Genomic DNA, 12,424 nt, shown 5'->3' on the forward strand with positions numbered 1-12,424 from the left:
AAGAAGTAATCCATTTGGAGAGTCAGGAGACGGCACATCAGAAGACAGTGAAGGTACCGTCCGTCTGGCTCCTGTTAAATATTATTACATTTTTCCATGATTTCTATTGCAGTCGGGTAAAAAAAAAATGTCGGCACTACTTTTGATTAATGAAAATGTCCAAGTGAGTTTCCAGTGTGAGAAGTCTTTGTCCGACACTAGTCGGCTCGCTGCCGCCCCCTTGTGGACGGGGGGGGGGGGGGGGAATAAAACATGCACTTTAACTACAGTTGGTTTAAAAACATTACAAACGTGAGTGTCATTTAAAAAGCAGCTCGGCATCTCCTCCCTTTGGTGAAAGATATATTGTACACATTTAAATATTCATATTTATATATATATATATATATATTCGTCGTCCAGACTCGATCCTCCACCAGCTGTTCATCGTTCGCTTCCTGGGCTCCATGGAGGTGAAGAGCGCCGAGCCGCCGGACGTCATCTCCGAGACCATGAGGCAGATCCTGGCAGCCAGGGCCATCCACAACATCTTCAGGATGACCGAGTCGCACCTGCTGGTCACCTGCGACTGCCTCAAGTACGACTCCAGCCGTGTGTTTTTTCTGGGTCTCGGTGGCGCCCTCCAGTGGCGGCGCCGCGTTGGGAACGGGAGAGAGCGTTCACCATTTGATTCTCTCGTTTCAGACTCATCGATCCTCAGACACAAGTCACTCGACTCAGGGTGAGATGACCTTTTCAGCTCGGAAAGTTTTAAGTCTCTGACGGGATTCTCATTTCCTTGCCTCGTCTCCTCGTCTCCTCTCTCCTCCCTGTAGTTCCCCATCACCAGTGTGCTCCAGTGTTCGTCCCATCAGGACAACAAGAGGCTGTTTGGTTTCGTCCTGCAGGCGGCGGGCGGGCGGGGCGACAGCCGAACCGTCTGCTACATCTTCGAGTCCAACAACGACGGAGAGAAGGTCGTGACCTCGTGACCTCGTGACCTCTGTTTTTAATCTCACCGCTGGTCCGTCTGACGTTCTTCTTCACGTGTTTTCAGATCTGCGACAGCGTCGGCCTGGCCAAGCAGATCGCCTTCCACTCCGAGATGGTGAGACGGGTTTTGAGTTTTGTGACTCTCTCTCTCACTCCACATTTCTGGAGCTGGTGTCTCCGGGGAGATTTAATTTGTGCGTCCCTCTGGTTGTCGCGTAGGACCGTCAGGCCGTGGAGAAGAGGAAGGAGCACGACAAGGCGAAGGAGAAGCAGCAGGAGGAACTCAGCAAGCAGAAGCAGATAGAGAAGGTGCCCTTTGACCTTTGACCCCTCACTTGTCCCTCTACTGAAACCAACACGGTGTAATAAATAATTAAATAAATAAGCGACATTTTAATATTGAAGAGTTACATTGATATTGACAGGATGAGTACATTATAAAAATGTATTATATAATAATAATAATAATAAAAATTAAAAAATTAAATGTACTCATTCTGAAAGGCTCTTTTCCATTGTTTATAATATATATATATTATATATATTATATAATATAATATATATATAATATATTATTTATTTATATATATAATATATAATATATATATATATATATATTATTTATATATATATATAATATATATATATATATTATTTATATAATATATATATTATTTATATTATAAACAATGGAAAAGAGCCTTTCAGAATGAGTACATGTACTTTTTTTATTTTTTTTATTTTTAATACTTTTGAAGAAGGGTTTTGAATGCAGGACTTTTAATATTTCTTCTTTTACTTCAACACCGTTAACTTGTACTTTCAGGATCTGGAGGAGCAGAGCCGCCTGATCGCCGCCTCGAGTCGCCCCGCCAACCAACCCGCCGCCGACGGACAGTTCCTGGTGCTTAGCAACAGCCAATCGGAGGACAGCGACGCCGGGGAGGAGGGGAAGAAGGAGTCTGAAGCCTGAGGGACGTGAAACGGAGGAGGCGTGTTTTACCAGCCAATCGGAGGAGGGGGGGGGAACACCACCCGCCCCCGGCTGAAAAAACATGCGCTCCCTCTCTGGCTGGACTCTGAGCGGAGGATAAACTAAACGCACCCTCGCGATAGGAGGAGGAGGAGGAGGAGGAGGAGGAGGAGGAGGAGGAGGGGTATGAGTGGCTCTCCAGAAAAGGACGCAAATATATCGATTTAACCTGCAAGTTTCTGTTTATTTGTTTTTGTTTATTTCATAGAGAGAGCAAAGGGCAGAGACCCCAGAGATCACTGAACAAAAGGGGACGTTAAAGACGGGAGAGGGAGTTTTATTTTGAAGGGTCCTTCCTGTTGTTCCTGGTCCTTTTTTTAAAAAAATTTTTATTATTATTTAAAAACTTTTTTTTTAAAGCTTCCTTTTGGTTTTCACTCATTGAGCTCGTGGTTCCGTCTTCAGACCGATCGATTAATCGATAAATAACCGATTGATCGTCGTAAACGAACGTTGCGCCGACATCTTGAGAGATGGAGCGTGAACGTCTCCGTTCAGGGATCAACGGTCTGATGTTCAGAGGTCACGAGTACTTCGTTAATTACACAGGTTAAAAATTGGACTACGTTTGGTTTAAAAATCTACATTTTATTTTTAAAGGCTCCGTTTATATAAATACAGAAATTAGTTGAAAAGAAATGAACAAACGAGGACATGCGGTCGAATTGAAAATGACAACATTTGAGCTTTTGAATTTCACCACTTTTGCTTAAATGTATTTTTCAAAGTAAAACAAAATAAAAGATCAAATAAAAGATCAAAACCTTAGAAACGCACTTACTGGCTAATCTTTTTATCAGAGTAGGTCAAATCCTGAGCCTCTGGGGTCAAAAGGTCAGCTCTGCTTAATCCACATCCTTTTTATTGATGTGTAAGAAAATGCGTGTGCGTGTGCATGTGTGTGCGTGCGTGTGTGTGTGTGTGTGTGCGTGCGTGCGCGTGTGCCACAAGGTGTGAAACTACAGAATAAAAAATAAAAAAAATCTCTTTTCATTTTAAGATTTTTAATTCCACATATCTGCAACTTCTGCCTCCTTCAAAATAAAATAGTTGCATGAAAGTATAGTGCTCATAAATAATAATAATCACGTATTGTATCACGTTCTTTCTCCGGTCCATGAAGATGAATAACAAAAGCACAAATCCGATCGAATGATCTCACTTTTTGGCCTTATTTGTTGACGGATTGCATTTTATTCACTCTGAAAACGTTGACGAAAATTAACATTTCTTAACAATTCATGTTCTGCCAAATAATCTGCTGAGTCTGCGTTTTTTTCCCTCAATATTCATCTGTGCTTTTTACAAAAAAAACGTGTTTATCCGTGTCATTTGTTTCGGGTCCGCCTTGTTTTTCACAGGTTTTATTCATTAATCTGCCTTTTTTCAGTCGAAAAGCATCTGTTGTGTGGGGATGTCAAAGGTCAGAGGTCACCGCCTCCCGTGGTGGAGATGATGTTTCTTAAAAGCCTAAATCGACGGTTAACGACGGAGCTGCAGAAACGATGACGTCGAACTGTAAATGTTTCAGTGATAATTGTTTCAGTGTCATAAACGATGATGATGATGATGATGATGATGATAATAAAAGGCTTTTTAGTGGTAAATAAAAGCACTAACTCCACCCGCCCGACTCCGCCTGCTGTGTAGATCAAACCAACCTGTTGGTGGTTCCAGTGTTTCATCTTTAAAAGATCAAAAAAAGTATCAAATAATCAACACCACCTTTTTAATAGTGATATTACATAATTAAATGTAAATTAATGGAGTTACAAATAGTTGCTAATGTTTTAAATATTTCCATAAAGCGGCTCTTTACATTTTATGTTATGTTGCAGCCGGAAAGTAAAATAAACTTTAAAATTTACCACCACAACAACTTTATTTTAGAATAAATATGAACAAAATGACCCACAAAAAAAAAAATATATATATATAATAAGTTTTTTAAATGGTGAGGTCATTATGAAAAGCTGATAAGAAATATAGTTCATTTAAATATACGTTAAAAATATATACTTAACTTAATTTCTGATTCCCGTGTTATTGAAAAAATAACGTTTAAATACTTTGTAAATTAAATCAAATAAATACATTTCGGAAGGAGCTAACGAACAGAATGTACGCTAGCCTCTCGTAGAGAGAATGTAGCTTTAACACATGAAGCATAGACTTCTATACAACCAGAGGAGTCGCCCCCTGGTGGTCAGGAGAGAGAATGCAGCTTTAACACATGAAGCGTAGACTTCTATACAACCAGAGGAGTCGCCCCCTGGTGGTCAGCAGAGAGAATGCAGCTTTAACACATGAAGCGTAGACTTCTATACAACCAGAGGAGTCGGCCCCTGGTGGCCAGGAGAGAGAATGCAGCTTTAACACATGAAGCATAGACTTCTATACAGCCAGAGGAGTCGCCCCCTGGTGGTCAGCAGAAAGAATGCAGCTTTAACACATGAAGCATAGACTTCTATACAACCAGAGGAGTCACCCCCTGGTGGTCAGGAGAGAGAATGCAGCTTTAACACATGAAGCATAGACTTCTATACAACCAGAGGAGTCGCCCCCTGGTGCCCCCTGGTGGTCAGTAGAGAGAATGTAGCTTTAACACATGAAGCATAGACTTCTATACAACCAGAGGAGTCACCCCCTGGTGGTCAGGAGAGAGAATGCAGCTTTAACACATGAAGCATAGACTTCTATACAGCCAGAGGAGTCGCCCCCTGGTGGTCAGCAGAGAGAATGCAGCTTTAACACATGAAGCATAGACTTCTATACAACCAGAGGAGTCGGCCCCTGGTGGCCAGGAGAGAGAATGCAGCTTTAACACATGAAGCATAGACTTCTATACAGCCAGAGGAGTCGCCCCCTGGTGGCCAGCAGAGAGAATGCAGCTTTAACACATGAAGCATAGACTTCTATACAGCCAGAGGATTCGCCCCCTGGTGGTCAGTAGAGAGAATGCAGCTTTAACGCATGAAGCATAGACTTCTATACAACCAGAGGAGTCGCCCCCTGGTGGTCAGTAGAGAGAATGCAGCTTTAACGCATGAAGCATAGACTTCTAGACAACCAGAGGAGTCGCCCCCTGGTGGTCAGGAGAGAGAATGCAGCTTTAACGCATGAAGCATAGACTTCTATACAACCAGAGGAGTCGCCCCCTGGTGGTCAGGAGAGAGAATGCAGCTTTAACACATGAAGCATAGACTTCTATACAACCAGAGGAGTCGCCCCCTGGTGGTCAGGAGAGAGAATGCAGCTTTACAATAGTAGTAGTACTGCTAGTAGTACTAGTAGTAGTACTGGTAGTAGTATTACCTGTGTGTTAGTGAAGTAATGTCTCCACACAGGTCTGATGACTGTCTGACCACCAACATCCCAAACTGTGAAACTGATGTTCTTGTACTCCACCGTCTCCACATTAAAACCTGCACACACACACACACACACACACACACACACACACGCACACAACGCAGTACAAAAACAGAAAAGTACGTAAATATAAAAATAACAAAGAAAGAAAAAGAAAATAAAACAACGCACACAAGAGACAATAAAATATTCAAAATAAGCTGAAAATAGAATAATATTAATAATTATAAAATAATACATAACGAATTGAAATTACAGCAATTGATTTGACATCAGGGTGTTTCAAAAACTTTTTTTGTAATATTATAGAAATTTATATTTTTTTGTAAGAGCAAGAAAAAGGTACAACTACATCTAAGATAAATAACAATAACAAGAATAAGAATAAGATCAATATTAATAATACAAACAAAAATGCTCACCCATTAAATTCCTGACAGGTGTCTTGGAGAGGAACCTGGAGAACATGTGAGATGATGACGCCCAGTGTTCAGGTGGAGGTTCAGCTCGTTGAGTCTCTGTCGGTGTGTGTGTGTGTGTGTGTGTGTGTGTGTGTGTGTGTGTGTGTGTGCATGTGTGTGTGTGTGCGCGTGTGTGTGTGCGCGTGTGTGTGCGCGTGTGTGTGTGTGGTGGCAGCGGCTGCAACACCGCTGCCATCGGAAAAACCCCACTTCCGCTCACGCCTTCAAAATAAAGGCGCACTTGTTGAATCTCCTTTGTGCCACATTGTGGTCCAAAAACTATTAAAATTAAACTATTTATGTAAGTTTTCTATAATAACACCAGACGTATCTTTTAAGTGCACACAGATAGTCAGTATAATAATCAAGAATCTAGGTACAAGAATACTACACAACTTACAGTATGCATAATAGAAAGTACTCTACTATATACTGTAGTATGCTATCATTAAATCAAATACGTTTTAGAAAATCTCTCCAGAGTTATATTAGATGATCGTTTTGCATATTTGTGTGTGTGTTTACTACATAAACGGCTGCTTATTTTTACGTTTCTCCTTTTTTTTAATACACATTTTTGGTCTGAAAGTGTTGAACTATTGTTTTGAGTTTTATTTTGGCAGCGAGACTGAGCTTCCTGCCGGAAGTGTCGCCCTGTCTCTTCCTCTTGCTGCTGATGGCAGAACTGACGCAGTTTAGTTTATGTCTAGTTTCTGTTTGCTCAAATAATCTGTAAACAACAAGTACAACTTTTTAATATTATTATTATTATTATTATTCCCATTAAATTGTATTATAGTATTATTAATGTCTTATATGTTTTGCCAGATTTATGCATAAAACACATTTTAAAAAACACAACACACAGGTAAAATACACAACCGAGCATAAAATAACTAAATAAACAAAAACTGTCGCACTTGTTGAATCTTGAATTCCAGTTTTATAAAACTTTAGCTTTTAATAAAGTCAGTTGTTATCACAACGACATTGTGCATATTCCTAAACAAGTGTGTGTAGTCTAAATATCACACAAAAAATAATAAATACATTGAGATTATTGTATTTACTTAATATGATAATGAAATATATTTTATTATTGGATTACAATACAATAATAATACTTAAAAAATAGACATAACACATTTAAATATGTATTTTTAATTAAATTATTAGGATATTATTATAATCAAATAATACAATATAATATATTATTTGATGCATTCAATTGCATTGTTTATTACTGTAATGTTGCAGCTGGTAAGGGACATTTTAATAACTTTATATATATTAACTTAACCTATACATCATTTATTTGTTAAACATGTTTTGTATTAATATTCTGCATGTGTTAAGTAACTAAAGTTATCAAATAAATGTATTAAGCACCACGACATTGTACACATATAAATGAGTTTATTTCTGCAGAAAAGAAACTTTAAGCAGCTGGTGACCAGGAAGTGAAAGTGTGTGAGCTGCAGCCCGTTCAGGAAACGACACATACAGACACACACACACACACACACACACACACACACACACACACACACTCGCACAGCCAGGACGCTTTACTGCAGAGACTCTGGTCAGCCGGCTGAGGAAGAGGACGATGATGAAGAGCCTTCACGTTTACATTGGGATGGCGGTGATGTCAGTGCTGGCCTTCACAGCAACAACAGGTACACGCACGCGCACAAAGTTTGATTTTTTTCATGACTTTTGGGGACCAGACATTGATTGCCATTCATTTCCTGGAGACCTACCAAGTCTCCACCCTGAAATGTAAAGAGTTATGCTGTGTGTGCCTTTTGTACTCACAAGACAGGTAAAACACACGCACACACACGCACGGACATGTTGCGCAGCGTGAGTTCCTCTCAATAAATAAAGGTGTTGTCTATGTTTACTTAGTTTTGTTTGTTCTAGAGTTGTCATGGTGACGGGCCGTCTGGCCCTTTTTCTCTTTTTTAAAATCAATAAATGTCTTTTGTGTAAATTATTTCGCTCTGACGAGACTTTACAAGAACATCTACTCGCGTCTGTGCGCGCGCGTGTACCTGCGCGTGCTTGTGTACGTGTGCGTTTGTGTGCGTCCATGAGTGTGTACGAGCGCGCGTGTACGAGCGCGCGTGTACGAGCGCGCGTGTGTGTTTGTGCATGTATGTGCGCGCGTGCATGTGCGTGCCTGTGTACCTTTAAGCGTGCAATAAATTGTATGCAGACTAAAACAAAGATAAATAACTGGACGGCACACACACACACACACACACACACACACATTATACAAGGAGACCTGATTTATATATTTATTACGTATTTCATCAAAAGTTATTTATATTTATTGAATATCTGGGCGAATAGAATTCACATACTAAATAAAATGCATTATATTAACTCGCATTCTAGCACATTGTTGCTTAATTCAACACATTCCCAACATATTCTGTGCATAAATTATTTGTTTTAATTAGAACCACAGGACTTTAAATCTATTCTACACTGTTGAATATCACTTTGTTGTTATTATTTTTCTGTGTCTAATCCCAATTCATCAATTTCAAAACAAGATTAATAAAACAATTATTAAAATAAATTGAATTCAGCTCAGTGTAACTCCAACCGGTGCATAGACTTTTTTATGATGTGAAGATGACGATTATTTATTTTCTAATTATTAATTAACCCCATTAGGACAGTTTTTACAGCCTTGTTTGATACATTAAATATGTCAATGTTTACATATTGTGCAGCGTGAGCGTGCGCGAGAGGTTTAAAATAACGATTTGTGTGGTTTCTCCTCCAGAAACAGCCGGACGAAGTTTAAAAGGGAAGATGTTCACGTTGTCTCGTGACAGAGGAGGAATATCCTTCTTTCCACCCTCTCATTCTCCGACCTCTTCCCCCTACTACACCACCACCGGGCGCCCCTACTACACCACCACCAGGCGCCCCTACTACACCACCACCCACAAACCCACCCTGCTTCCCTACACCACCAGGCGCCCCTACTACACCACCACCCACAAACCCACCCTGCTTCCCTACACCACCAGGCGCCCCTACTACACCACCACCCGCCCCTACTACACCCCCACCCGTCCCACCACCAGGCGCCCCTACTACACCACCACCAGGCGCCCCTACTACACCACCACCAGGCGCCCCTACTACACCACCACCCACAAACCCACCCTGCTTCCCTACACCACCAGGCGCCCCTACTACACCACCACCCACAAACCCACCCTGCTTCCCTACACCACCAGGCGCCCCTACTACACCACCACCCGCCCCTACTACACCCCCACCCGTCCCACCACCAGGCGCCCCTACTACACCACCACCAGGCGCCCCTACTACACCACCACCCACAAACCCACCCTGCTTCCCTACACCACCAGGCGCCCCTACTACACCACCACCCGCCCCTACTACACCACCACCCGTCCCTGGACCACAGCACCTGTGACTAGAGGCGAGTACCTTCACGATCCGCAAACACCAGCGCCGGGTTGTGAAAACCCCAAAATGTTGCTCATGTTTTCTCTTGTCGTTCTTCTCCAGGTATAAGAAGTGACGGTGTTAAATTGTAAACATTTACAAGTTTGTTTGTGAAACAATGTTCATCAGGTTTTTTTGTTTTGTTTTTGCAGATTGAAGACTGAAAGGGTCGTTTAAAAATGAATCATCGTATTGATTCTGTCTTTCAGAGCCCAAAACCTGTGAAATACCTGTTGTCACCCGACAACTTCATCCATTTTCATTTATTCTTGGGCACAATTCAATATTATTATTATTTTTCTCTAGCAAGAAACAGCAATCGTTTTTGTCTATTTCGTGGTTGGGTTGTTTTGTGTCTTTGTGGTTGTTTTATTTGTCTTTGTGATTGTTTTTCTGTGTCTTTGTGGCCATTTTGTGTGTCTTTGTGGTTGTTTGAAGTATCTTTGTGGCCATTTTGTGTGTCTTTGTGGTTGTTTGAAGTATCTTTGTGGCCATTTTGTATCTCTTTGTAGTCATTTTGTGTGTCTTTGTGGTTGTTTTATGTCTCTGTAGTCATTTTGTGTCTCTTTGTGGCCATTTTGTGTGTCTTTGTGGTTTTTTGAAGTATCTTTGTGGCCATTTTGTATCTCTTTGTAGTCATTTTGTGTGTCTTTGTGGTTGTTTTATGTCTCTGTAGTCATTTGTATCTCTTTGTAGTAATTGTGTGTGTCTTTGTAGACATTTTTTATCAACATAACAATAAAACATTTATATTTGAATGTTAATCATAAAAAAGCTCTTTAACAACATTTGTTTACGTAACTTAACTTGTCAATCAACGTGTGACTCCTGCAGGTGTGTCGGTGTGCGTGCGTTACCTGGCCGACAGCATTTCCTCTGTCTTCACACTCAGTTCGTCCACCGGCGCTTTTCTGAAGCTGAGCGTCGAGGGCGAAAGGTGGTACACGCTGAACTTGGACAGATACGGATACCGCACCATGACCTTTAGACCTTACCTGAAGTTCTGGTCCAACATGGTACCGGACATCTGGACCAGAGTCTGCGTCACCGTGGACTCCATGAAGAACGTGGCCCAGGTGTTCAGTGGCTCGGACATCAGCATCAGGAAGATGATTCCTTATAAGGTGAGAACCGAGGAACGTAGACTGGAAACAATAAATGTGGAGGTGGTCGTCATGATATATGTAATATGTATCATTTGAAATTACACATTCATATGTTTCCGATACAATTCCCAAAAATGATTTGCATGTATATCAAATTGAATTGTGTAACCTCAACTGTTGTGTGTCTTATCCGTGTGTGTGTGTGTGTGTGTGTGTGCGTGTGTGTGCGTGTGTGTGCGTGTTCAGTATGAGTGGTCTGGTGTGCCTGTGATTGATTTTTCAGGTTTTGAGGGTCAGTTGACAGATGTCCAGGTTTGGGATTATGCTCTCTGCTACAAAGAAGTCTTCAACTACATGACCAGCGGCATCTACGCGTAAGTGTGTGTGTGTGTGTGTGTGTGTCCAGGTTTGAAATATGTGAGTTTTCTCTATAGAGGACAAGCACTAAAAAAACAGTTATTTGATGATTTAATGTCCCGTCATTTAATATTTACATAATAAAAGTAGTTGGCTGCATATTGTAATATTATTTGTACTATAATTATTATTGTATTCATGTTTATAAATACATTTATTGTGTTTTTTAGGCCGTACCGTGGCTCCATCCTCTCCTGGTCCGACATCAGCTACTCCCCCAGGGGAAAAACACTTTTGGAGGAGACCTATGAGCGGCAGGCGAGACAGCCAATCGGCAGCAGCGGAGAGAGGAAGGGGCGTCATCCAAAGACGTGGGCGTTTTCCAACTTGGTGGAGAGTCAGAACGAACAGTTGTAATAAAACGCTGTCCTCTGTTCTTCAATTGATAATGAAGAAGTCACAATAATCAATCATTAATCATGAATGAAATTCAAACTACTAATTACTCTTTTTTTAAATTGAAGTACGAGGCGACCTCATTGAGATGAACTCGTCTCAGTAACTAATTAAAACCCTGTGTGATTATTCTTTAATTTTAACTGACACGTTTAACGTGAGTTTGCTTCCTTCAATTTCATGTTATTTGAAAAACAATAAAGAAATGTCTGACAGAATATTGTGACCAATTGTACATTTTATATAAGATGCAATGGGGGGGGGGGGATGGATATTGTTCATCATATTTTTTGTATTTAGCTGGTATTACCCAACATCTCTACATATATTCCTTAACAATTTTATTCTAATTCCCAGATGCACTGACCACCAGGGGGCGACTCCGCTGGTTGTATAGAAGTCTATGCTTCATGTGTTAAAGCTGCATTCTCTCTCCTGACCACCAGGGGGCGACTCCGCTGGTTGTATAGAAGTCTATGCTTCATGTGTTAAAGCTGCATTCTCTCTCCTGACCACCAGGGGGCGACTCCTCTGGTTGTATAGAAGTCTCTGCTTCATGTGTTAAAGCTGCATTCTCTCTCCTGACCACCAGGGGGCGACTCCTCTGGTTGTATAGAAGTCTATGCTTCATGTGTTAAAGCTGCATTCTCTCTCCTGACCACCAGGGGGCGACTCCTCTGGTTGTATAGAAGTCTATGCTTCATGTGTTAAAGCTGCATTCTCTCTCCTGACCACCAGGGGGCGACTCCTCTGGTTGTATAGAAGTCTATGCTTCATGTGTTAAAGCTGCATTCTCTCTCCTGACCACCAGGGGGCGACTCCTCTGGTTGTATAGAAGTCTCTGCTTCATGTGTTAAAGCTGCATTCTCTCTCCTGACCACCAGGGGGCGACTCCTCTGGTTGTATAGAAGTCTCTGCTTCATGTGTTAAAGCTGCATTCTCTCTCCTGACCACCAGGGGGCGACTCCTCTGGTTGTATAGAAGTCTCTGCTTCATGTGCTTTCTGTTTGTAACCACCGCGGTCGAAGCAAAGAAACAATGTCGGGTTCAAAGTCACAATAAAGTCAACTTACAACTCTGATAATTATCATAATTATCTTTTAATTGGCTTACAAAAAAACAAAAACAAAATGAAAATCTGTCGGCCATCATGGGAAAAACAAATT

At 41.3% G+C, this 12,424-nt stretch overlaps 2 protein-coding genes across 7 annotated transcripts in view; both read left to right on the top strand.

The window, feature by feature from the left end:
* appl1 (adaptor protein, phosphotyrosine interaction, PH domain and leucine zipper containing 1) overlaps positions 1-3,629 on the top strand; it is an 11,022-nt gene extending 7,393 nt beyond the window's left edge. The window contains exons 15-21 of the mRNA XM_034533272.1: positions 4-53; positions 403-577; positions 685-721; positions 816-956; positions 1,037-1,087; positions 1,192-1,281; positions 1,799-3,629. Coding sequence (XP_034389163.1) covers positions 4-53; positions 403-577; positions 685-721; positions 816-956; positions 1,037-1,087; positions 1,192-1,281; positions 1,799-1,945 — 691 coding nt within the window. The 3' untranslated portion in view covers positions 1,946-3,629. The remainder of the gene's footprint in view (positions 1-3; positions 54-402; positions 578-684; positions 722-815; positions 957-1,036; positions 1,088-1,191; positions 1,282-1,798) is intronic.
* Positions 3,630-7,316: 3,687 nt separating this feature from the next.
* On the top strand, positions 7,317-11,478 carry LOC117730549 (serine/threonine-rich protein adg2-like). Of its 6 annotated transcripts, none has more exons than XM_034532312.1 (7): positions 7,318-7,517; positions 8,642-8,891; positions 8,997-9,104; positions 9,186-9,313; positions 10,174-10,463; positions 10,692-10,819; positions 11,033-11,478. In XM_034532312.1, the coding sequence occupies exons 1-7, from the start codon at positions 7,448-7,450 to the stop codon at positions 11,217-11,219; spliced, it is 1,161 nt and encodes a 386-aa protein (XP_034388203.1). In that variant the 5' UTR covers positions 7,318-7,447; the 3' UTR covers positions 11,220-11,478. The 6 variants fall into 6 exon arrangements, with proteins under 6 accessions (XP_034388199.1, XP_034388198.1, XP_034388203.1 ...); XM_034532310.1 differs by having other exon boundaries at positions 8,642-8,798; positions 8,829-8,891; positions 8,997-9,313; XM_034532308.1 differs by having other exon boundaries at positions 7,317-7,517; positions 8,997-9,313.
* Positions 11,479-12,424: the final 946 nt, after the last annotated feature.

The sequence above is a fragment of the Cyclopterus lumpus genome, chromosome 5 (genome assembly GCF_009769545.1).
Source record: "Cyclopterus lumpus isolate fCycLum1 chromosome 5, fCycLum1.pri, whole genome shotgun sequence".
In the NCBI taxonomy this organism is placed as follows: domain Eukaryota; kingdom Metazoa; phylum Chordata; class Actinopteri; order Perciformes; family Cyclopteridae; genus Cyclopterus; species Cyclopterus lumpus.

Coding starts and splice junctions, on each gene's coding strand:
- LOC117730549 (XM_034532307.1), top strand. CDS start 7,448: ATGATGAAGAGCCTTCACGTTTACATTGGGATGGCGGTGATGTCAGTG. Junction 7,518..8,641: donor GGCCTTCACAGCAACAACAG/GTACACGCACGC, acceptor TTTCTCCTCCAG/AAACAGCCGGACGAAGTTTA. Junction 10,464..10,691: donor GGAAGATGATTCCTTATAAG/GTGAGAACCGAG, acceptor GTGCGTGTTCAG/TATGAGTGGTCTGGTGTGCC.